This window comes from Podarcis melisellensis (genome assembly GCF_964234715.1).
Source record: "Podarcis melisellensis genome assembly, chromosome: 14".
NCBI classification, from domain to species: Eukaryota; Metazoa; Chordata; class Lepidosauria; order Squamata; family Lacertidae; genus Podarcis; species Podarcis melisellensis.
This window is the reverse complement of record NC_138546.1, coordinates 1,277,644-1,303,736: the sequence shown is the minus strand read 5'-3', so window position 1 is coordinate 1,303,736 and position 26,093 is coordinate 1,277,644. Positions and strand designations below refer to the sequence as shown.

Here is a 26,093-nt window from a genome sequence, read left to right as displayed (position 1 = left end):
ACTCTATCATCCATCTAAACTGGCACAGAGCAAAGCAGGGAACACTTTTCGCTGGCCAGCTTCCCATTGGGAAATAGCGTTTGTGCATGCGCACGCACTCCAGCACACCAATGCGCCTGCGGGACCGCGAACCGGCCCGAGCCATGAGCTGAGCCTTCAGTTCCCCTCCATCCACCCTACAATTCTTTTTTTAATTATTATTTTTTATATAAATTCATCTTTATTGATTTAAAATATCATCTTACATATACAGTACAAATAGTTACAGCAAAAATTAAACACAAAAAGATAAAGAAAATAAAAAAAGCAAAGAAGATTTAACAAGAAGAGATGAACTGTGATGGCCTGGGAATCCGATTCAGAGGCTGAACCGGAGGAATCCCAGCCTGCACAGGAGTCCCCGCCTCCAGGGCCGGCTGAACTGGGGCAGGGCCTTGATTCTGAAGCGCCTGCACCTGTGCCGGATCCTCAGGAGCAGGCACCAGGTGAGTCCACTCTGGCTCCAGAGGTGGTTGAGGACTCAGTGCCTACAGGTGAGTCTCCCCCTGGGCCCAGTAACCCTTCAGCCTCTCCTGATCTGCAGAGGCTCAGGGCAGAGAGGCGAAGGGAACTGGTTTCTCCCAGGAGGAGTGCTCGCCTTAAGGCCAGGAGAGGCGGGGCTCCTGGGGGCCGGGACCGCCCCTGGCCTCAGAGAAGATAAAGGCCAGTCAGCCCGGTCCCAGGTTGCGGGAGCAACATCGTTGATGAGCTGTTTCGGCCAGCATCCCGTCCTGTTTCCCCCAGAGTTCCTGTCCTTACCCGGCTTCCCGCTGTGGACCCCGCTTCGCCCGAGGAGGACTGTCTGCCGACCCTCAACTCCGGTCCTGGACCTCGCCCCACGGTAACCTCCCCCCTGGACCAGCACAGGAACATTGGCTATAACATCCTGTCTTTTCTAATAAAGTCTTCTGAAAGAAACTTCCATTCATTCTTCTTGTACTTTTTCTATTGTCTTAATTTTATCGCACAGTTTGTTTTATAACTTTTCCTGTTTATATTTCTAGTATATTTATTCCATTTGTTTATTATATACAAGTATCATTCGGTTCTGCTAGGATGACGTCATTTTTACAATACAATCTTATATATTCTTTGAATAGTCTCCATTCTCTAAATATTTTTTGGTTTGGGGCTCCTCTGATTTTTCTGGTCAGCTTTGCTAATTGAAAGTACTCTAGCATGAGTGATTGCCAATCTATTATTGTAGGTGTTGTTTCACATTTCCAACTTGCGGCTATCAGTATTCTTGCAGCCGTAATTGAATACATAAGCAGTGGTCTTGTATTTTGCTTTATTTTATTGGCAGTATTCCTAGAAGGAAGATCTCCGGCCTTTCCTTCAATTCTACCATCACCTGCTACCCGCCAGAGAATGCCCAGCCACCCTCCCCATCGGGTGGCCTACCTTTGACGTTGCCCAGAGAGAGGGCACGATCGCGGTCCGCCAATCCCGGCCCCACCTTGCCGCTGCTGCCGCCACTGTTGTCCTTCTGCCTTGCCACGGCCACGGCGATGCCCACGGGGAGGTGACGCACCTCCCCCTCGCCCTGCGACCCGATGCTCTCGCGCCCAAAGGACTTGGCACTCTCGGGGCGCTCAGGCTCCTTCTTCAGCTGTTTGCTGGCCTGGTGGGGCAGCAGGTGCTGGATCCTGGCCGAAGCCTGCAGGGCGGGGTCAGCCTTCATGTGCCCCAAACCGCCGAAGGGGCTCTTCTTGCCGCTGCCCGACCGAGCCGCCGCCGCCTCCTTGGCAAAGCTGCCGCTGTACTTGATGAGGCTCTGCATGGCCGAGCCTTCTCCGTGAGAGGTAGGATGGAGGCCTTCCGCGCTCCGTGTCGCCGTCACCACAGTCCTCTGCAGGCCTCCGGGGTCAAGGTACGCCTTCTTGGCTTCCTCCTCCGCCCGGCTGGCCTGGTTGTGCTGTGCCGCCAAGACCGCCATCTGCGTGGTGGCAAAGTTGCCCATGTCGAAAGGCTTCCATTTCTGCTCGGAGGGCTTTGGGGGCTGGCCGTGGTCAAGGTGCTGCCCCCGGGATGAGGCGGACGACAAAGAAGAAGAAGAGGAGGAAGAACTGTCCAAAGTGCCATAGATCTTCGCCGCGTCCTTGCAGCCGGGCCGCGGAAACCGCTCCCGCTCGCAGGAGCGATGTTCTGACTCCGAGCCCGGCTTGAGCAAGTCTTTGGAGGCGAGGAAGTCGCCCCTGCTTTCGGGGGAGCTGAGCCGGGGCCTGCTGAGGAACGTCTCTGGGGGCCCCTGCTTCCTGAGCGCCGTGGAGGTGGCCCGGATGACGGAGCCCTTCTCGCGCAGAACCTCCATCCTCCTGGCATCGCCGTGTGCCGCAAAGTCCGGGGGCAGCAGGCTGCGGGCGCCGTCACCCAGGCACCTCTCGGGCAAGGCCTGGAGGACGCCCACCCGGGTGGCCGGCGGGTCCTTCTCCTTCACCTTGCCGCCACCGTTGTCCCGGGCCTGCGAGGCGATTTGGATGGGTCCGCTGCGCTCGTCGTAAGCCTCCACGGAAGGCACAAAGGTGGGCGCGATGACCTTGTGCTCCCTGCCGGCCTCCTTGGCCAAAGGGAAGATGGTGTACATGTTGGAATGGACCGGCTGCGGGGGGAAGGCGGAGGAAGCGGGGGCCAGCTTCCCCGGCTGGCCCGGAGAGGGGCAGCTGCAAGCCATGTGCAAGGCAGTGGCCCCCGCCCCGGAATCCCCCCTCCGCAGCCGCTCCGAGTGCGAGGAAGGCCTCATGTTCTCGTCGTGCCGCGCGGGGTCCCTGGTGCAGCGGTCCTGCTCCGAGCCCAGCGCTTTCCCCAGAGGGTCCCCTGCACCATTGCAATTGCTGAGCGAGGAGGTCTGCAGCGGGTTCTTGAACTTTGGTTCTCCGCCGTGGGCACCGCGACTCGGCGCGTGCTCAGCCAGGAGGGGGGTCAGCGGCTGCTCCCCGGCCCTGGCGCCCTTGTCGGGGGCACTCACTTTCCTGTCGCTGTCGGGCTTGGTGTCCTGGGTGAGGTCCACCACGCTGTGTGGCCTGGGCTCCTCCCGGGCCTTGCTCTCTTTCTTGGGGCCGGCCAGAAGGACGTCGCCCCGGCATGCCCGCTCCTTGCCAACATCCCTGGTGCCATCCTTCGAGGCCCTGGGTAGGTGCCCGAGCTCCTTCTCGCGGTGGAGGGCACTGGGCCCGTGGCTGACTGCCGTCCTCGAGGGGGGGCCCTGGGGGTGCAAGGGGGGCTGTCCTGCGTGGCCGCCAAGATAAAACCCATCTGCAAAACAAGGAACAGACTTAGGCAACCCCAAGAAAGGCTTGCAAAGGAAACATGATTGCACAGATTCAAAGTGCCACAGGGACCCAAATAATGCGATAATTCCTACAAAATGCGGCATGACTTAATTGTATATGCATAATAATGAAGAACATGGCAGAGATTTGTTTATGGCACAGATTGGCATATAGAGAGCAGAGATGGGTTGGTGGTTTTGGTTTTTTATTTCACACCATCTGTACCCTGTAACACAGAAAGTAAACAAGTTAATGTAATAAACCAAACACGGCAACGTTAATGGTAAAGTGCATTATAATTTGCCTTGGGTTAGTACCCCGTTATTTCCTAATATTGAAAAGAGATTATTTTGCTTTGGTTTTGGGGGGCAGAGTTCTCAGATCCTAATGACTTTCATTTACTTTAGCTTCTGTATGCCTGAGACACTTGCTTTTTCCTTTTCATGTGGATTAGTATTTTGCAATTCAATAATTTAAAAATGGAGGAATAAAACAAAATATTGTTGTGTGCCGGGGAACCCCAAGATGACGTGGCGGGGAAAAGGGGTTAAGCTTTCTGCCTTGCTTGGATATGACTTGCACAATTTCAGCCATGTGAGATGCACTCATCCTGTACCATGCAAATGTCTCTATGCACATCCCATATGCATTCAACACCATATTCGTCCCATATACATTCAGCCAGTGTGGTGCGGTGGTTAGAGGGCCACACTAAGAGCTGGGAGAGACCAGGGTTCGAATTCCCCACCTGGCCATGACAAAGCTCAGTGCGTGACCTGGGGCCAGTCAATGCCTCTCTCAGCCTAACCTGCCTCACAGGGTTGTTGTGGGGAGCAAATGGGAGGGGTAAGACCATGCGTACCTGAAATGGACCGAGCCTTCTGTGACAGACGTCTTTGAAATTATGCCTGTTTTGGGAGGAAATTGAGGAGAGAGAGAAGCTTTTCTCCTCCCATAAGTCTGGAAGCCACCCAGAAAACAGATTCTGGATGGAGAAATAGGAGTCTGCCCTTCTCCCAGTGCAGAAATTCATGCTCCAAGATGGGAGGCAACAGACGACCAGCTTAGGCAGCTGCAAAAAAGAGCATCAGGCAAATGCAAGGAGCCATCTCAGGCCACTAGTCCTCAAGGTGCCCAGGTGCACTTCCAGGACCAGAGGCACCCAGTCATGTGGCAGCCAGACTGGTGACTGGGAGTGGCTGTTGAGACCGCGTAACACCGGTCTTGAAAAACCTACATTGGCTCCCAGTACGTTTCCGAGCACAATTCAAAGTGTTGGTGCTGACCTTGAAAGCCTGAAATGGCCTTGGCCCAGGATACCTGAAGGAGTGTCTCCACCCCCATCGTTCAGCCTGGACACAGGTCCAGATCCGAGGGCCTTCTGGTGGTTCCCTTGCTGCAAAAAGCCAAGTTACAGGGACCCAGGCAGAGGGCCTTCTCGGTGGTGGCACCTGCCCTGTGGAACCCCCTCCCAAGGAGATTAAGAACTATTTGACTTTTAGAATACATCTGAAGGCAGCCCTGGTTTTTATTATCATCATCATTAGTGGCAGTGAGCAACCACAGGAGGGGGGGTGTTCTACATCCGTGCCATTTGGGGGCTTCCCAGGGGCAGTTGGGGGCACTGGACAAAGGGTGGGGGGAGCCCAACTCACCTTTTGGAGACTCAAAGAGGCTGTGCTGGCCCAGCTGAGCAAGCAAGGGGCTGCCGCTGTTGTGAGGTTCCAGGTGGCTCAGAGGAATGTATGAGGGATACAGACCGTTGGGAAGGTGGGAGAATCCTGGAAAAGAGGGACAGAGGAAAGTCAGATGTAAACCATATTATTATTATTTATTAAACACATCTAATGGTTTCTAGAAACCCATGCAACTCAAAAGTGACACGCAAGAGTGATTAAACGACATCTGTTTAATCCAGCATAGAACACAGCACAGGAAAGTTCTAAAAATGCATTCCCAATTTTATTATGATTAAGAATAAACAAAATAAACCAAAGATAAAGAGCATGCAGAAATACTGCCACAGCTGGGCTGAAAGCAGCATGAAGTTGGATGCTCTCATTGATGTTGTTGTTCCAAAACTTTGCAAAGAAAAATGCCCATTTCCCCCATGAACCTGTTACGCCGGTCTTTATGTATTATTTTGTAATAAATTGGCTTAGTCATAAATTAATATGGATAAAATGTTCTTAATCCATTCAGGTATAGTAGGAGATTATATCCCCCACCCCAACCCACATTTTTGGTGTTATATTGTAGCAGCAGCTATAAAACACTATTTGTTGATTATTTTCTGGAATAACATATTTTAGATTATCCAGCAGAAATATTTTGGGTTCTAAGGGTGTAGTCGGATACCCTAACACTTCAGGGATACTAGCCTGAACGTATTCCCAGAATATTACAAAATATTCAGAAGAAAACGCATCCACATTTTTAAACGGGAGTGCTAGGGGTCGTCCCACAAGATCTTGCAAGAGCATCCTAAACCAAAGAGGTTTTAAGCTTCATAGAGTTGGAAGAGACCCCCAGAGGTCATCTATTCCAACCCCATGCAATGCAGGAATCTCATGCCTTGCTTTGATTTAACATGTGCGATTCCAACCAGCCCTATGGTTGAAATCGAGAAAATGAAATGCTTCTGAGCTTCAAACGCACACAAATGTCCCTCTGTGCATCCCATACATTTAGCACCATGTTCGTCTCATGCATTCAGTGAGAGCGGCATAGAGGTTATTATGTCGGACTCATATCTAGGAGAGACCAGGGTTCGAATCCCCACTAGGCCACGAAGCTCACTCAGTGACCCTGAGCTCAGTCACCACCTCTCCTCCTAGCCTGCCTCACAGGGTTGTTGTGGGGATTGAATGAGGAGGGAGAGAATCTCATGTACCACTTGGGTGCGGTGCTATTAAATGATGACTGAAACAGGCTAGAATTGCAAAATGGACTATGCCTTCTGTGCCAAAAGTCTTTGAAATTCTGCCTGTTGGGAATTGGAAGAGAGAGAAGCTTTCGTCGTCCCCTCGGTCTTGAGGCCACCAAGCAAACAGATTCTGGACAGAGAAAACGCAGGGTGCCCTCATCCCAGAACGTCAGTTTGCAGAAATTCCTGTCCCAATATTGGAGGCAACAGGCCACTCGCACACCGACTTTGGGAGTGCTGGGAATGCTTGGGAAAGACCCTATAGACCTGAAGGAGCATCTTCACCCCCATCGTTCTGCCTGGACACTGAGGTCCAGCTCTGAGGGCCTTCTGGCAGTTCCCTCACTGTGAGAAGGGAGGTATCAGGGAACCAGGAGGGATTCAACCTCAATCTGTTAGCCGCTATCCATCCTCCAATCGCCTCCAAGCAATGCTTCTAAAGACTAATTACTGGAAACCACAGGATGGTAGAATCCTGCCTGTGTTCTGGCTTCATACAGGCAACTGTTCAACCCCTGCGAGAACGGAGTGCTGGACTAGATGGGCCATTGGCCTGATCCTGCGGTCTTCTCTTTTGTCCTTATGACAGATGGCCACCTGTCTGTCGTGGACTCCCTTTCACCCAGCCAAGGGAAGGAAGCAAGTTAAGGCTGCTTCGGCTTTCTGGCTTTTTGCTCCAACCACATCTGCCCTGTCTCCCCCAAAAAGCATGCCGAAAAACTGGGGACGGCGGTGCCCGTTAGCGATATTTCACCGAAAAGCAGCAGGCAGGCAGGAACCACGCAACAGAAGCGAGTCTTGCTTAACCCTGCTGCGCAACCGCGTCGGCCACAACGACGGGCCTGTGGCTGCAGAAGGGAAGCAGGTACTGTGGCGCATGGCAGCAACATCCTCACACATGCTTCAGCCTGCTTCCTCCCAAGCGCCCTGCCTGCGCACCACGGCCGGATCCGGCGACAGAGGAAGCACGTCCGCAAGCTTTGAGTGCCTCCTATCTTGAAAGAACGTAATAAACATGGGTTTCGTGGATCGGAATGGCAGCAGAATGGTGGTCTTCTGGAGGAACAGGTGGCCGGGTTTGGGGCTCGGCTGAAGCAGGAGCCTTAGCTGCCCAGGAAACCACAGATCTTGCAAAATAACGCAGAGGCTGCGTTATGCAATCTGAGAACGGGAAACGGATTTGCACAGGCCTCAGAGTTGCAATAAGGAGAACATTAGCTAATGCTCTTCCAGGCTGCATCAACAGAAGTCCAGTGTCCAGATCAAGGGAACTGCTCTATTCTGCCTCGGTTGGACCACATCTGGAGTCCGGTGTTGAGATCTGGGCACCACAATTTAAGAGGCTGACAAGCTGGAAGGTGTGCAGAAGAGGGCAACCAAGATAATATAATTTATTATTTATACCCCACCCCTCTGGCTGGGTTTCCCCAGCCACTCTGGGCGGCTTCCAACAGAATATTAAAATACAATAACCTATTAAACATTTAAAGCTTCCCTAAACAGGGCTGCCTTCAGATGTCTTCTAAAAGTCTGGTAGTCGTTTTTCTCTTTGACATTTGGGGGGAGGGCGTTCCACAGGACGGGCGCCACCACCGAGAAGGCCCTCTGCCTGGTTCCCTGCAACCTCACTTCTTGCAGGGAGGAAACCGCCAGAAGGCCCTCGGAGCTGGACCTCAGTGTCCGGGTAGAACGATGGGGGTGGAAACGCTCCTTCAGGTATAGTGGACTGAGTCTGTTTAGGGCTTTCAAGGTCAGCACCAACACTTTGAACTGTGCTCAGAAACATACTGGGAGCCAGTGTAGGTCTTTCAGGACCAATGTTATGTGGTCTCGGCGTCCACTCCCAGTCACCAGTCTAGCTGCCGCAATCTGGATTAATTAGTTTCCGAGTCACCTTCAAAGGTAGCCCCACATAGAGAGCATTGCAGTAGTCCAAGCGAGAGATAACTAGAGCATGCACCACTCTGGCGAGACAGTCTGGAAGCCAAGCCTTATGAGGAGCAGTTGAGGGAGTTGGGCAGGTTTCGCCTAGAAGTAAAGGAGACTTGAGAGGAGATACGATCAGCATCTTCAAATATCTCAAGAGCTGCAAGAGGAAGCAAGCTTGTTTTCTGTTGCTCCGGAGGGTAAGACTCAAACCAATGGAGTCAAGTTGCATGGAAGGAGATTCCGACTCAACATCAGGAAGAACTTTCTGACAGTGAGAGCTGTTTGACAGTGGAACCAACTCCCTCTGGAGGTTGTGGAATCTCATTCGTAGAAGGTTGGATGACTGTCTGTCATGGAAACTTCAGCTGAGATCCCTTCATTAAAGGGGGCTGGATTAGATGACCCTCAGCACCCCTTCCTACTCTACTATTCTATGAAAACACATCTAAAAACAGGCAGGCGGGTTCTGCAAAATGCACAGGACCAGTACATTTATCTTTTGGAGTGGGGAACCTTTGGCCGTTCCAAGCGTCATTGAACTAAGATTCCCCCCCCCCCCCGGCAGCCCTAGCAAGCAGCCAGGGATGTTGGGAGCGGTAGTTTACCAACATCTGGAGGGCCAAATGTTCCCCACGGCTGACCTGGCGCATCGAGATCAAGGTTCGAATCCACGCTCAGCCACACTGAAGCTCCCTAGGTGAACTTGGACCACTCATTGCTCCTCTCCGCCTTCACATATCCCTGTATCTCATTGTGACATTCCTGCTCATGGTTGAATCGCTCATTCCTCCAGGGCGTTATAGTGGTTGGATCAACCTTGGGCCTCATGATGGGAGTTGTAGTCCAACAACATCTAGAGACCCACAGTTCAGAAATGCTGGGTTTCGGACTAGGACCCAGGGAGACCCGCGTTCGAATCCTGACTCGGCCTTGAGGAACTCTGGGTTGAGCCAGACACTGTGCCTCCTGGTTGAACCTACCTCACAGGGTTGTTGTAGAGATTAAAATGAGGAGGCAAGAGCCATGTACACTACTTTGAGCTCCCTGGAAATGAAAGTGGGAGATAAGTGCAAATCAATAGATTTGTTGCACCACGACTCTCGGCTAGGCCTCCCAGGTGTTCCTTGGGCACAGGTGGGCATCTAGTCCAATGGCACATTGGTAACACCAGCCCCCAGGCGGCAACTCCAGGCTTGGAAGAAGATTCGCACATCTTAGCAAAATCTCAGAAGTCCACCAAGTCCAAGCGCCCTCTCTGTCCTTCCTCACAACGAGTAAAAGAATATAATAATAATAATAATAATAATAATAATAATAATAATAATAATAATAATAATAGAAATAATAATAATTTATTATTTATCCCATGCTCATCTGGCTGGGTTTCCCCAGACACTCTGGGCGGCTCCCAACAGAATATTAAAAGCACAATAAAACATCAAACACTTCCCTAAACAAGGCTGCCTTTAGATGTCTTCTAAAAGTCAGATAGTTGTTTATCTCCTTGACATCTGATGGGAGGGCGTTCCACAGGGCAGGTGCCACTACCGAGAAGGCCCTCTGCCTGGTTCCCTGTAACCTCGCTTCTCGCAGGGAGGAAACGCCAGAAGGCTCTCAGAGCTGGACCTCGGTGTCCAGGCAAAGCGATGGGGGTGGAGACGCACCTTCAGGTCTACTGGGCAGAGGCCGTTTAGGGCTTTAAAGGTCAGCACCAACACTTTGAATTGTGCTCAGAAATGTACTATATTATTATTATTATTATTATTATTATTATTATTATTATCATCATCATCATCTAAGTCAGTGTTTCCCAACCTTTTTTGGGCAAAGGCACACTTCTTTCATGAAAAAAATCTCGAGGCACACCACCATTAGAAAATGTTAAAAAAATTAACTCTGTGCCTATATTGACTATATAAAAAGTACAGTGGTGCCTCGCAAGACGAAATTAATTCGTTCCGCAAGTCTCTTCGTCTTGCGAGTTTTTCGTCTTGCAATGCACGGTTTCCCATAGGAATGCATTGAAAATCAATTAATGCGTTCCTAGGGAAACCGCCTTCAGACCAGGTCCGGGGACAGTCTGTCCCCCGACCTCTTCTGAAGGCTGGGGGGGACGGGGACAAGGGCTTTTCTTCCCACTACCAGCCTTCAGAAGGCTGTTCTGAAGGCTGGCGGTGGGAAGAAAAGCCCTTCTTCCCACCTCCCGCCCCGCAAGCTCCGGGGACAGGAGGGCTTTGCTGCCGACCGCCAGCATTTTAAAAGCCCCTGCTGTCCCGGGGCGATTTTAAAATGCTGGCGGGCGGGAGCGAAGTCTCCGCTGCCCCGAGGAGATTTTAAAATGCTGGGGGTCGGCAGCGAACGCTTCGCTCCCGCCCGCCAGCATTTTAAGATCGCCCGGGGCAGCGGAGAAGTCTCCGCTGTCCCGGGAAGGCAGGCGGGGGGAGCAAAGACTTTTGCCCCCGCCTGCCTTCAGAAGAGGTCCAGGACCTCGTTCCGATGCCCGGCGGCAGGGTGCGAGGTTCCCGCCCCACCGCCCGGCATCGGGGCATCGTTCCGATGCCGGGCGGCGGGGGGAGAGGTTCCCGCCCCACCGCCCGGCATCGTTCCGATGCCCGGCGGCGGGGTGCGAGGTTCCCGCCCCACCGCCCCGCTTCGGAGCAGCGTTCCGAAGCGGGGCGGCTGGGGCAGGTGTTCCCGCCCCCCCGCCCCGCTTCGGAGCACCGGGAGAAGCGATCTCCCCGCAGCCCCTTGCTTCAAAAGAGGTCCGGGGGCAGCGGGGAAGAAGTGCTGCGCTTCCCGCTGTCCCCGGACCTCTTTTGAAGCAAGGGGCGGTGGGGAGAAGCGATCTCGGGCACCGCGGCGTGCAGGCACACTGCTCGCTCCTCTTTCCGCGCAGGCGCCTTCTCTCGCTCTTTCGCCTCCTTTTCTTTCTCTCTCGATGGTCCGCCTACAAAGGAGCGAGGGAGGCGCCCGCCATGTTTGGATTTGCATCCAGCAGGAGATGCCGCCGCCGCCCCGCCTCTCCCGCCTCCCTCCCACGGCACACCAGGCAAGGTCTCACGGCACACCAGTGTGCCGCGGAACACCGGTTGGGAAACACTGATCTAAGTGGCAGGTCCACTGTATAAAATATACATTCTGTGAGAGCTCCTCACCCCATATATGTCCACTTGACTGCTACAGATGCCCCATAATACATGGATTCTTACATCTCTAAGAACTCATCAACTTAGAGTTCTTACATCTCTAAGAACTCAATTGTTTCGTGTGGCAGCACCTGCACTTTGGAACTCCCTGCCTCTTGATATTATTCCCATTTATGCAGGTTTTGCCATTTACTCCAAAAGGAGAAATAGGCAATGGCTCTCGGCACACATGATGTTAAGTTTTTTGAGGGGGGGGGCTGAATTTAAACAGAGGGGCTGGAAAGGAAGTTACACGTAAGGTTATGGGCGACTCATTTTTTTCTCTTCTTCCCTTTTTTAATGGTCTGTAGCTTACTCCTTGGCCTGTAGACAGCAGCCTCTGGAATGCTCTGTGGCTTCCAATTCTGTTTTACAAGGAAACTGATCGGCAAGGCGAGAGGAGCCAGGCCAGAACCCTACCCCTCTTTCCTGGAGCAGTTGTTCTAGGAGGAGTTCAGATTCCTTGAAAGCAGAGTCAAGATGCTCATTCCCCCAAGTGGGGGGGCAGGGAGTCCCATGTTTGGGGCAAAGGCAGTTTCCGAGAGCCCCCCACAATCTCCCCATTAGCAGCACAAAGAGCCCGGCAGGATCAGGCCCATGGTTCAGTATCCTATTCTTGCAGTAGCCACCCAGCTGCCTGTGGGAAACCCGCAAGCAGAACAAGGACACCAGACCCCTCTTCTCTCCTGCAGCAGTGAGTTCCAAAGTTTTAAGCAAAGTTCTTTCTTTTACCTGTCCTGGATCTTCCAACATTAGGTAAAGATAAAGGGACGCGGGTGGCGCTGTGGGTTAAACCACAGAGCCTAGGGCTTGCCAATCAGAAGGTCGGCGGTTTGAATCCCCGCAATGGGGTGAGCTCCCGTTGCTCGGTCCCTGCTCCTGCCAACCTAGCAGTTCGAAAGCACGTCAAAGTGCAAGTAGATAAATAGCTCCGGCCAGTAAAGTGAGATGAGCGCTGCAACCACAGAGTCGTTTGCTACTGGACTTTACTGTCAGGGCTTTTAAAAGTAAAAGACCCCTGGAAGGTTAAGTCTAGTCAAAGCTAAATAGAAAACTATCTTTAGAAAGATTTTTCCTCCAAAAGCATTTTATTTTAAAAATCTGATTTAAATTAATAAAAAATCTGATTTAAATAAAAAAAATCAGATTTGTTTATTTATTTTATCCACACTGGTTGGAAGAGACCCCCAGAATCATCTCGTTCAACCCCCTGCAATGCAGGAATCTCAGCTAAAGCATCCATGGCAGGTGGCTATTCAACTTCTGCTTAAAAACCTCTAAGGAAGGAGAGTCCACCATCTCCCAAGGGAGGCCTGTGCCACTGCCCAACAACTCTTGCTTAACACGAGTTCCTGCGTCATGAGAGAAGAGGAAGCCCTTTCCCCTTTCTCCATGCCAGGCGTAATTTTGCAAACCTGTGTCACCTCATCCTCGCCTCTTCTCTAAACTAGGAAGTCCTGCGACCGTTCCTCATATGGCTGCTGCTCCACCCCCTCACTCATTTTGGTGGCCCTTTTCAGAATCTTCTTCCAACCCTTCAAGATCCTTTTTGAGGTGGCCAGAACTGTGCACAGCACCCCAAATGCGGTCGCACCATAGATTAACGTAATGGCGTCAGGATCATGGCAGTTTGATTTTCAATTCCTTTGCTAAACATCTGCCCAGGCATTTGTCTGTCCAAATAATTATTCCAGGGGCCCATCTGGAGATTATTCTAGGTAAAGGGTAAAGCGACCCCTGACCATTAGGTCCAGTCGTGGCCGACTCTGGAGTTGCGGCGCTCATCTCGCTTTATTGGCTGAGGGAGCCGGCGTACAACTTCCAGGTCATGTGGCCAGCTTGACTAAGCCGCTTCTGGCGAACCAGAGCAGCGCACGGAAATGCCGTTTACCTTCCCGCCGGAGTGGTACCTATTTATCTACTTGCACTTTGATGTGCTTTTGAACTGCTAGGTTGGCAGGAGCAGGGACCGAGCAACGGGAGCTCACCCCGTTGTGGGGATTCAAACTGCAAACCTTCTGATCGGCAAGTCCTAGGCTCTGTGGTTTAACCCACAGCGCCACCCATGTCCGGAGATTATTCTACCACTGCATTAAACCTGGAGATTGCCCCTCTCGATTAATTTAGATATTGGAAATCCCATGGGGAGGCTATGGGGTTGTGGGACCAGTTTTAGCCCAGATTGGCTGTGCAGGAAGGAAAAGAGGCTGAATGGCTTTCTCCATCCCTGGGAATGTAAGAAAGTAAAGAACTTCTGGGAAATGATATATAATGAGATGAAAAAGATGTTGAAATACACATTCTTAAAAAAACCAGAAGCATTTTTACTTGGTATTATAGGCCAAGACATTAATAGACAAGATGTCAACAACAGCGGCAAGAGTATTATTAGCCCAGAAATGGAAGCAAGAAGAAATTCCGACGAAAGAAGAATGGCAGACGAAATTAATGGACTACGCAGAATTGGATAAAATGACAGGAAGGATTCGAAACCTGCGAGACCAGAGATTTACAGAAGATTGGAAGAAGTATATGAATTATTTGAAGAGCAACTGTAATCAACAAATTATGCTAGTAGGACTACAAGACGTTTTGTAAGGAGAAAAAGTAGAAAAAGATAGAGATATTGGTTATGAGTTTGAAATGTAATAGGGAAAATAAGAAATGCATACTAAGAGATTAGACTGGAAAATTTTCAGACAGGACTGATGGAAGTCAAAAAAAAAACTGAATAAGATGTAAAGGTATGTTTAATTACTGTTGAAAATGATATGTAAAAAACTAATAAAAAATTATATATATATAAAAAGAATGGCTTTCTCCATCCCTCCCAGCCTTGACCCCTTTCCTATTTGGCAAACCAGCTAGCAGGCACCTACAGTCCGGGTCTGGAGAACGGGCCAAAGGCACCCGACCAGGAAGAAATTGCAACCTTTCCTCCGCTCTCAGACCAGACATTTCATCTGTAGACACAAACAAGAGTTTTGAAACCTCTTAAGGGTCACATAACTCCAAACAACCGCAAGACTTTAGCAATCTTGCTGACCGCGCAGGAGGGCAAGTGGGCCCTGCGACTTCCCAGTCCCGGGAAGGGGGCAAGAAAGGAGATGGGTGCAAGGGGTTTTCTGCACACACAGTGATTGGTGTTTGCTGCGCATGCAGGATTTGGGCAAATCTGGGTGCTGGGTCAATTGCAGCTTCGCTCCCATCTTTGAAAGCACAGCCACCCGCAAAGTCCTTTTTCTTCCATGCGGTTTCTGTGGCCTGTTGATTCCTAATCTCATGACCGGATGCTTCCTCTTGTTGGTGAGTCAGATATATATATATATATATCTCACAAACACACAAATTAACCTCGCCCTTTCGTGTTTAGAAAGAGGAACAAAGATTAAGATTTCTTTTTCCAGGGACAAGACGGGTGGGTTTGCCAACTTCTTGCAACATCAGCCCTCGCAGGCTCTCCTCCCAATTTCTCCTGAAGTAGGTCAGGCTCATTAACCCCATTCGATGGGCAGGGAACACCGAGGAACAAGGGAGGTTTAAATGACTCGTGATTCATCTTCGGGGAGGGGGACTCGTTCTGCAGAAGGCGTGGCTTCGCAGGCACTCCTCCTCCATGGAGAAAGATGACAGGAGCCTGGACTGCCTAGTCCAACACCCTGCTCTGGCTGTGGCCGGCCGCGTCCGCTTGCATTATGAAACACAGCTCAGTCACAGGTGCTGCATTGCTGTGACGATGTGGGCAGGTGTAGGGCTGCAGCTTCTAAGATGCAAAGCATGTGGAGAGGGGTGCTTCACCCGCCCCACTTCTCTCTCCCCCTGGCATTCACATACCAAGAGCTTGTTGGATCAGACTCATGGTCCTCTTCTCTCACTCCCAATCAGCTGCCTGGGTGGGAAACTCTCAGGCAGGGCCCAAGTCAAAGGCGTCCCTCCCCGCCTGTGGTTTCCACCAGCTGATATTCAGCACAGGGCGAGAAACTAAGATATGGTGGTCCCTTGGTTCTCAAACACCTTGGTTCTCAAACAACTTGGAACCCTAACACTGCAAACCCAGAAATAAGTGTTCTGGTTTGCGAACTTTTCCGGAAGCCAAACATGCTCCGTTTTGAGTGCCACGCTTCCATTTTGAGTGCCATGCTGAGTTTTTGCTATTTATTTTGCGTTTTGAAGCAAAATTTCTGACTTGCAAATCTGGAAAAATGAAAGATACCCCTCCTTATGGATTTCAATGTTTCCTGAGGTCATTTTGTGTGTTCAGTACAGAAAAGCCAAACAGCTGCAAATTGATCTCTTTCCCGTTGCCCCCTTGTCAACTGTAGTTTATGGGAGAGTTTCTCCAGAATTTTGCATCCGGTCAGCTGACAAAGTGTGGCTTGCCCTTAGCCAAATGGCTCGGGAGATAAGCTTGGGGTGGGCTCCCGATCAAAGGGCATTCAATTTCAGTGTTTTAGGAAGCAAAGCAAGTCACCTCCACAAGGTGCATTGCCCAGGATTGAAACCAATGTCCACCAGTGTTCAATCTCTATACATTGGTACCTTGGTTCTCAAACGCCTTGGTAAACAACTTGGAACCCGAACACTACAAACCCGGAAGTTAGTGTTCCGGTTTGTGAACTTTTTTCAGAAGCCAAATGTGCTCCGTTTTGAGTGCCATTTTGAGTGTTACGCTGAGGTCTGTCTGTTTTTGCTGTTTATTTTGCATTTTTGTGGCTTTTTTGTTTTTTGTTTTTTGTGACTGTGTGGAACCCAGTTCAGCTACTGATTGATTGATTGTGTGACTGCAGCACATTGTTGATTGCTTTCATTTTATGGATCAATGGTCTCGTTAGATAGTAAAATTCATGTTAAATTGCTGTTTTAGGGCTTGTTTTTAAAAGTCTGGAATGGATTAATCCATTTTGCATTACTTTCTATGGGAAAGCACGCCTTGGTTTTGGAACGCTTTGGTTTTGGAACGGACTTCCGGAACGGATTAAGTTTGAGAACGAGGGTCCCGCTGTAGATAAGCTCAGTGCTTTTTTTCTTAAAAAATGTTCAGGGTTATTCTCATTTTGACTCAATGAAATCACCATTTTACAGTTCAAATTGGGAAAAATAAATACAGTCAATGGACAAAAGTACAAAGATTCACAAAAAAGGTTAGGGGTTTGCTTACCCCCAGAACAAAAAACACTGTATAAGCTAATCGCTAAGTGGCACCTTAAACCTAGATTACGTTCGCTACAATGGAATGTCTAGGCAACTTTTCCTTTTCCAACGATGGTGATGATTAATTCATCTCTAGACCACTTTATATTTAAAATAAATTTCACCAAGCAGTTTACAACACATTAAAATATCAAATAAAACAATCCAGAATAAAACAAATTCAAGCTTCAAGGAAAACTTTTCAGCTCCTTCAGTTTTCCCCATATTGATTTAGCTGCTCAATTTATAGAGCTGCCCCATAGCAGAAGGACTCTAGGAAGGCAGTGGGGTGCAGTGGTGAGAGTGTCGGACAAAGACCTGGGAGATCAGGCTTCAAATCCCCACTCCGTTATGAAGCTCACTGGGTGACCTTTGGCCAGTTACAGCCTCTTAACTTCCCTCGCAGGGTCGTTGTAGGGATTAACTCAGGCGAGGGGTAAACCATGTCCTCCCCTTGGAGAAAAAGGTGAATAAGCTCTTTTGCTTATCTGCATAGGAAAGCTAGGGGGGCCAGCCAGGTGGAGATGCCCATTGCCCACCTGGCATGCAGACATCTTCACAGGGTCGCCATTGGACCCACGCCAGGTGCAAAACCCACCCGGGGAAATTTCTAGCACTATAAATGACCCTCTGGGTTCCTTCCGACTCTACAATTCCATGATTCTATGGGTGATGGGAGCTGTAAAGAGCAAACCTGCAGTTTCCCCTGCCCAGCCATCAATTGGACCATTTTCCTAGTAGGTATTTCAAGGGATGCGGGTGGCGCTGTGGGTTAAACCAGAGAGCCTAGGACTTGCCGATCAGAAGGTCGGCGCTTCGAATCCCCGCGACGGGGTGAGCTCCCGTTGCTCGGTCCCTGCTCCTGCCAATCTAACAGTTCGAAAGCATGTCAAGTGCAAGTAGATAAATAGGTACCACTCCGGCGGGAAGGTAAACGGCGTTTCCATGCACTGCTCTGGTTTGCCAGAAGTGGCTTAGTCATGCTGGCCACATGACCCAGAAGCTGTACACCGGCTTCCTCGGCCAATAAAGCGAGATGAGCGCTGCAACCCCAGAGTCCGCCACGACTGGACCTAATGGTCAGGGGTCCCTTTAGCTTTTTATTTCAAGGGATGGGAGCCGCTTTGAGATCTGCTCAGCTGCTAACTTCCTTCAATGCATTTCAACACAGGGAACAGGTAAGGACACAGCTCTGGAAGGCTGCAAAGGGAGCCTTTTTGCCGAACGTCTTTCCAGGGGTCATCCATGTCCCTCCCAGCCACAGACCCAGAGGCACCATCTGCACCCAGGTGGGGGCAGATGTTTCCACCTTCCACAGAATGCCATCAGCTTGCCAGCATCTCTTCCCCCCCAGCTGTATTTGACCCTCAGGAATAGGCAGGGGGGTGCTTCTCTCGGAGGAAGGCTCCTCGTGGAACGGGAATGTGATGACACAGACGGGTTGGAATCCAGACCCTGTAGGCTTGCGCAGAGGCCAGCTGTGGGTCTCCTGCAAAGAATCCATGATTGATGCTCCACAAAGGCAGCCAAGGAATGAGTTAAGGCACCTAGGCAGCTCTGCAAAAAGGGGCAGGAGGTGTATTGACACAAAAATGGAAGCAAGAAGAATTACCAACAAAAGAAGAATGGAGGATGAAGTTGATGGAGTACGCAGAATTAGATAAATTAACAGGAAGGATTCGAAACCTGCGAGACCAGAGATTCTTAGAGGACTGGAGTAAATAGATGAACTATTTGAAAAGTAATTGTGATGAACAGATTATGCTGGTAGGACTGCAAGAAGTTTTGTAAGGTGGATTATTTGAAATATTACAAGAAAGACTATGAAGGGAATTATTAGTTAAGGACAATTAAATGCAATATAGAAATTAAGAAATGCAGAATAAGTGATAAAGAATGTAAAATCATCAGAGGTGTTGGTGGACTCTCCTGGCTTCAGCAGAGAGGGAGAGCTGCGCAGCCCCCCTTCAGCGAAGTGGGGGGAGAAATGGAAGGGGCTCCATTTCTCCTGCTGCTTTGCTGAAGGGGCACTGAGCAGAGAGGGGGGGAATTTTTTTTCTTGTTCTCCCCCTCTAAAACAAGGTGCGTCCTATGGTCGGGTGCGTCCTATAGAGCAAAAAGTACAGCGATTTGGCATTTGCCACCGAGCAAACCCAGAGCCCTGGGTCACACTGCTCTAGAAGAAAGCGAGGTTGCTCCCTCCATCTCTGGGATTCGACCCGTTCCAAATCGCAGCTGATGCTCTTCCTGCAAGTCCAGCCTTTGCTGTGAGGATTGTAAAACATCTCCCCCCCCCCCTAATACCCGGCCTTCAACTGCCACGGTCTTAATTTTCACCCCAGCCTGCTCTCTGAGCCGGTTGTCACTTTGGAAAGTTTAATTTACACCGCCGATCTTATGCCTGCCCCCACCTTGAGAACCCGGCAGGCTCCGACTGGGCCCCCTCCCCTCCCTGAGGGCGGCAATATCAATTTGACGGGTTGTCTCATCTTCCAGCAGCAACAGAGGCCGGAGCCCTTGACAGAGGCAAGCCAGTCTATGGGGCACAGGTGTGTTTGCAGCCTGGCACTGCCAACATCCCAAGTCTGTGGCAAGAGGCTGCCACCTGGAAGGGGACCAACGGGCAATGGGAATGTGGGGGCTGCATATAGGCCGCCCGCCCCGCCCCCCCACTCCACCCCTGCATTTCTGGAAGAAGCTTGCGGCTAGATTCTCACATCGGTTTCCGGAGCGACGCTCTCAGCGGTTAGACTGTCAAGCGAATCAATCATTTACCGTCAAATTCAAAGACGGGCGTGATCAGATCTGCCGCTGGCTTTGCATTTGCCACGAAGCAAATTCCGCCGACATGCAACCAATTGCAGATGGCGTGTATCTGGCGATCGTTCGTTCCTGCTGAGGGTTTCTTAATAAAGCACATTTTGACTTCTACATTGCTGCTTTCTTTCTTTTTTTTCTTTAAAAAATGAAACCTCTTTAGTTGTAGAGTTTTATTTATTACGCCGTGGGACTGATACAAAATAAACTCTGTGCGTATCTAAAATAACCTCTGCCATGCAAGAGTAATTTATAATTGAGGGAATGGCTGCCTTTGCACATCACATTAAGGCCTGGTTAATGGCCTGCTGTATGCGCCCAGATTGATCCGCCTTCACTCCTTGGCACTAGGCAGCAGGGGCAGCAAACCACGGCCTTGACTTCGTGTTCTGCTTGAACCAGGAATTGCTGTTTGCTTCCCTCTGAACAATCCCGTATCAGAAGTCGAGGCTTCTTCTCAGCGTACCAGCCATGCAAAACAAATTGGGATCCTGCAGGTGGGTGTAACTGTGTGTCCGCAGTTTAGTTTTTCTTATTATTTATTTATTTGGTTTTTCAGAATAAAATTTTGCAGTCATATATTGAACACAGATCATAAAAACAAGATTCCAAGGAATCTCCTGGACTTCCATCCTCCCCTTTGTGGGTCCTATGATTAATCATTTCCTCCTGCATCTTTTATGATGATCCAAATCTTTTACAGGGACGCGGGTGGCGCTGTGGGTAAAACCTCAGCGCCTAGGACTTGCCGATCGCATGGTCGGCGGTTCGAATCCCCGCGGCGGGGTGCGCTCACGTCGTTCGGTCCCAGTGCCTGCCAACCTAGCAGTTCGAAAGCACCCCCGGGTGCAAGTAGATAAATAGGGACCGCTTACTGGCGGGAAGGTAAACGGCGTTCCGTGTGCTGCGCTGGTGTAGGCTCGCCAGAGCAGCTTCGTCACGCTGGCCACGTGACCCGGAAGTGTCTTCGGACAGCGCTGGCTCCCGGCCTATAGAGTGAGATGAGCGCACAACCCTAGAGTCTGTCAAGACTGGCCCATATGGGCAGGGGTACCTTTACCTTTACCTTTAAATCTTTTATATCCCCGTTATATCCAAAATCCTCAATTACACTACAAGTGATAATTCCAATCCTACTAACGATGCTAACTGTTTACAATGGTCTTTAAGATTGGGAAATGTTTATTAGGTATATACAAAATCATTGTAAAAAGCTCAAAACATTAGCAAGATTTTAAATACACTTGCACTGTAACAGAAAGTACAGATAATGTAGTAATATGAAAAATCGGAGAAGTATTGTTATGTAGTTGGGAATAGAATTAATAGGACCCTGGGAAGGGATTGGGGGAAGTCAAGAGATTCAGAGTAATATTGAAATGTGGAATTTTTATGATATTATGATGTAACTCTTTTTTTCTGTTCTTTTCTTTCTCTTTTTGAAAATCAATAAAAATCATATTATATTTTTAAAAAGAACTCTCTCCCTCTATATATTTATTCAGAAAAGACCACTCATCAGATGAGTTGGCGCTGCCCGTCGCAAAACAGCCCCAGTTCCCCAAAGTGGAACTTTGAGGGGCAGCAGGAAGGAGGAGGCCAAAGCTTCGGACCAATTCTCGCTTGGACGCTTTCCCCGAGGCTCAAGGGAGGGCTGCCAACTTGGCTGCGCCCGCTTGGCTGAAGCTCTTCGGTCTGGCAGTGCCAGGCTTTGGAATGGAGGGCCTTTCCTTCTGCCATGGCAAGAGATCAAACAATCACAGCAGTGACTGTCAGGACTGTTAAGGAAAAATTCTGGGATGAGTGTCTACTCAACAGCCCAGCTCATCAGGGTCCCCCACGGATCCATGCATCTAGTTACAGGTAAGTAGCCATGTTGGTCTGCCGTAGTCGAAACAAACAAACAAAAAATTCCTTCCAGTAGCACCTTAAAGGTAAAAGTAAAGGGACCCCTGACCATTAGGTCCAGTCGTGGCCGACTCTGGGGTTCGGCACTCATCTCACTTTATTGGCCGAGGGAGCCGGCGTACAGCTTCCGGGTCATGTGGCCAGCATGACTAAGCCGCTTCTGGCGAACCAGAGCAGCGCACGGAAACGCCGCTTACCTTCCCGCCGGAGTGGTACCTATTTATCTACTTGTACTGGTGTGCTTTCGAACTGCTAGGTGGGCAGGAGCAGGGACCGAGCAACGGGAGCTCACCCCGTCGCGGGGATTCGTACTGCCGACCTCCTGATCAGTAAGTCCTAGGTCCCTAGGTGTCCCAAGGTGCCACTTAGCGCTTAGCTTATACAGTGCTTTTTTTCTGGGGGTACGCAAACCCCTAACCTTTTTTGTGATTTTTTGTACTTTTGTCCATTGACTGTATTTATTTTTCCCAATTTGAACTATAAAATGGTGATTTCATTGAGTCAAAATGAGAGTACCCCTAAATGTTTTTTAAGAAAAAAAGCACTGAGCTTATATACAGTGGTCCCTTGGTTCTCAAACTTAATTCATTCCAGATGTCTGTTCCAAAACCAAGGCCCACAGCACCACCCACGTCCCACCTCAGAGACCAACGAAGTTTGTTATTGGTATGAGCTTTCATGTGCATACACACTTCTTCAGTGTCCATGCGGTCAGTAAAAAAAGGAAGTTCCAGCCATGTCATTTGGAGCAAAACAGTGGTCAGTAGACCATGAGCTTTATTGTTGCGCAACAGGTCCCCACAGCAGAAAGAACCCCAAACATGGGGTGACGTCCTCTTTAAAAACTTCCCTCTTTCCCCCAAAATACACTTTGAGCAGCATCATTGAGACATCTTCACTACATCACTAGCACCTCACAAATGGGGATGGGTCTACAAGGGTGACACAAGTTCAACATGAGGTCACTTGATCAGACCCCTTTCCCAACACCTCTTAAGTCCCCATAACACCTCTTAAGTCCCCCCTTGTTCACTCCCTGGGTGGGGGGCTGTGGATGTCCTCTCACGCTTGGGGAATTATGGCGGGATGCCCGGTTCCTGCTGCCTAGGGGACTTCCTGCTTCTTGGTTCATAGAGGGAGGTGGAACCCAAGTTCCCCTTTCTTTAAGGGTTAAATGGCGTTGGAAAGTTAAAGTATGGCTTTTCTACAAATTTATAAAACTAAGTACAATGGTACCTCGGGTTACAGACGCTTCAGGTTACAGACTCCGCTAACCCAGAAATAGTACCTTGGGTTAAGAAGTTTGCTTCAGGATGAGAACAGAAATTGTGTGGCGGCAGCGGGAGGCCCCATTAGCTAAAGTGGTACCTCAGGTTAAGAACAGTTTCAGGTTAAGAACAGACCTCCAGAACGAATTAAGTTCTTAACCCGAGGTACCAATGTATCTTCCCTGAGCTGTCAAGTTGAAAGGATACATTCAGGCATAATATTTGTAGCACTGCAACAACTTTAAAAATGTGCCCCCCATGTTATTTCCGTAACAGGATGCTCAGAGAAGCAAGACGATACGATCATCTTTATTGTCATTGTCCCATACAGAACAAGGAAACTGAAAAAATCTACACCAGACATTCAAAAACCAACACACCTGCTATCCCAACTACCCCAGCCTGGTTAACCCCCTAAAAACTCTGATACCCCATAATTAAATACAATATACTCCCGTAGAGACTACCTTACACTGCGTTCAAAACCCAAATCGCATTTGGATAGAAACTGTTTCTCAGACCTCCGCTTTTGTGCGACCGTCATTCGAGGGGGGGGGGACTCCGAAACACACACACATGGTTCTTTGGACTGCCTCATATGGTATGGGGGGGAGCCTGTGGCCCTCCAGGCGTCGCTGCACTACAAATCCCAGCAGCTCAGGGCAACATGTACAGAGGACGACGACCAAGAGGATCAAGGGTCTGGGGGGGGGGGGGAGCCTGATGAGGAACGGTTGAAGGAGCTATGTAGGTTTAGCCAGGAAAAGAGGAGATTGAGAGGAGATGTGAGAGCCATCTTCAAATATCTCAAGGGCATAGAAGAGGGAGCAAGCTTGTTTTCTCCTGCAATAGAGGGCCTTCAAGTTACAAGGAAGCAGCATTCGAAATTCGCCAGGTGCCAGAGGTGCATTTTGCAGCTGGCTCTTGGCCACTTGCGACCAAGTGAAGATGCCCGGATGCCGCCTGATGTCTCCACCTTCTGGAGATGCATGGCTGGGGATCCAGGGACCTTGCCTGTTTTCACACTCTAGCAAAACATCCTACAGAATTCTATCTGTGATACATTATCTGCACAATCAGAACAAATTTGCAACCAGGAACTTGGCACGGGCAGAGGGCACGCCAGGCGCCTGCAGCACTCAGTCACAGAATAACAGAATCAACTGCTGAGTTGGAGGGGACCCCAGAGGTTCTCTAGCCCACTCCCGCTGCAATTCAGTCACTGCAAACTTCTGTGCCGCCCGGCTGGCCTTTGAGGAAAGAGCAGGTTGAGACAACAGCTGCACAGGTGCTACTAGCCCAGAGATGGAAAGAAGACAAAGTCCGTACCAGAAAGGGATGGCAAACCAAGCCGATGGATGATAATTTATTATTATTATTATTATTATTATTATTATTAATAATAATAATTTATACCCCGCCCATCTGGCTGAGTTTCCCCAGCCACTCTGGGCAGCTCCCAATCAAGTGTTAAATGGCAAAACTTGAAATGGCAAAACTGACCAGAAAACTCAGAAGCCAAGAAGACAAAAACTTCAAGAAAGAATAAGGAAAAAAATATTATTTAATTTAGGAGACCACTGTAAGCAGCTGAAAACATTAGGAGGATTTTAGTAACACTTGTAACAATCAATGTGGACAATAGGGAGAGATACAAAATATTATGAAATAATACACAGTTGAAAATGTTGACAATAAGACCCATGGAGAGGATGGTGAGAAGTCGGGAAATTCAGAGAAACCTCTAAATATGGATGTGTATTTGGTATTGTTATAACTTTACACTTGTAAAATCAAATCAAAATTATTTTCAACAGCAACAAAACAAAAAAAACAGGAAAGGGTAGGTTCCCCCTTTTCCTTGAAAGTGGAACATCAGTGCCTTTTCGGTCTAGAAATGTATACATGATCATTTTTGTGCCCTTTTTTCAAACTTTTTTCAACTCTAGACTATCCTTTTTGAGGTGAGGTGACCAGAATTGGCCACAGCATTCCAATGCAGCCACACTATAGATATGTATAACAACATTAGGATATTGGCAGGGTTTTTTTCCAGTGCACACTATCCTGGGAATAACCTACATGAAATGCAATGCGACTGACTTCATACATAGGATTGCAAAGGACTGGGTCCCTGGCATCCACTGCCCACCCAAATTTGTGAAGCCCCAGTCACAGCCAAAGCATCTGTGCGTACCAGGCAAACCCAGCGCAAATAAATATAGGGTAAACCTGATTAAATAAGGTTTGGCACGCCCGTCAGCAGGAATTCAAAACCTGATCAAAAGGTAAATTCACAATCAAAGATGAGGCCATGCGGATCAAGTTATGTAAACATCATGCAAATTTTTAACAGCACAGCCCTCTGGCGGCAGCGGGGGTTGTGGCGAAAAGCAGAATCCTTGGCACTTTTGCCAAGCTCAAAATTGCAAAAGCTTGGGCCACCCAACAGCACATATTTCATGCACTCACAAATATTGCGACCTGCAGTTCAGGCAGGATGGGGTAGGGCTGGGCTGGGTGATATATTGATATATCATCCAAAGCCAGTTTGAAGTCCATATCGGGATATAGGCTACACACTTTTTCACCAGGCAATATACAGTGGTACCTCTGGATATGCACACCTCTGGTTGTGAATGCGGCAAAACCTGGAAGTATTTTCCCAGGTTTTGACATGCGCGCATGTGCAGAAACACTCTACGTGCCATGCACATGCGCAGAACTGACACCTCTGGTTGCGAATTTCTCAGGATCCAACCAGAGCTCCGGAACAGATCCAGTGCACAACCGGAGGTACCACTGTACAGTGGTACCTTGGTTTAAGTACTTAAGAACGGACCTCCGGAACGAATTAACATGAAACTGTTCTTAACCTGAAGCACCACTTTAGCTAATGGGGCCTCCTGCTGCTGCCGCTGTGCCGCCGGAGCACCATTTCTGTTCTCATCCTAAAGCAAAGTTCTTAACCCAAGGTACTATTCCTGGGTTAGCAGAGTCTGTAACCTGAAGCGTCTGTAACCTGAAGCGTCTGTAACCCGAGGTACCACTGTATCGCAAATCAGGATGTGTGTGTGTTAAGCAAAAATCGCCATGTGGGGGGAAATGTGAAGTCAGCCTATGCTTTTCTCGATTTCTGCAACTCCTGTAAACTCTGTCGGCTCAGCTCTCCCCTGACCTGCAGGGGGCAGCAAATCGCAAGAGCAGGCGCTGGCAGAAATCACGATGCAGGAAAAACCGGGAAGCCAGCCAACGCCTCTCCATAGCTCCATCCTTACATCGTGATATATGTTTAGATGGTGATATATGGCGATGTTGAAAACCAAATATCGCCCAGCCTTACACCAGGGACTAGGAGAATCCGTGCCGCTCGTTCCAGAATGGCACAAACTGGGTGTTTGAGTCTCCTCAGAGCTTCTCACCTTGGCCAGGTGAAGGTCCAGATATTCCACCAGGTGCAAAATGGAGGCGAGCCAAAGGTAAGGGGAGATGGAGCAGCAGCAAACAATAATAATAATAAAAAGATTTAAAGCAGCTTACTAAAGAAGGACGAAGGCCT

At 49.4% G+C, this 26,093-nt stretch overlaps 1 protein-coding gene across 3 annotated transcripts in view; it reads right to left on the bottom strand.

Annotated features, from left to right (window-relative positions):
* TNRC18 (trinucleotide repeat containing 18) overlaps positions 1-26,093 on the bottom strand; it is a 117,279-nt gene that overhangs the window by 69,222 nt on the left and 21,964 nt on the right. For all 3 annotated transcript variants that reach the window (XM_081889022.1, XM_081889023.1, XM_081889024.1), the window contains exons 2-3: positions 4,967-5,092; positions 1,444-3,294 (exon numbers count right to left, since the gene is read on the bottom strand). In XM_081889022.1, coding sequence (XP_081745148.1) covers positions 1,444-3,294; positions 4,967-5,092 — 1,977 coding nt within the window. The remainder of the gene's footprint in view (positions 1-1,443; positions 3,295-4,966; positions 5,093-26,093) is intronic.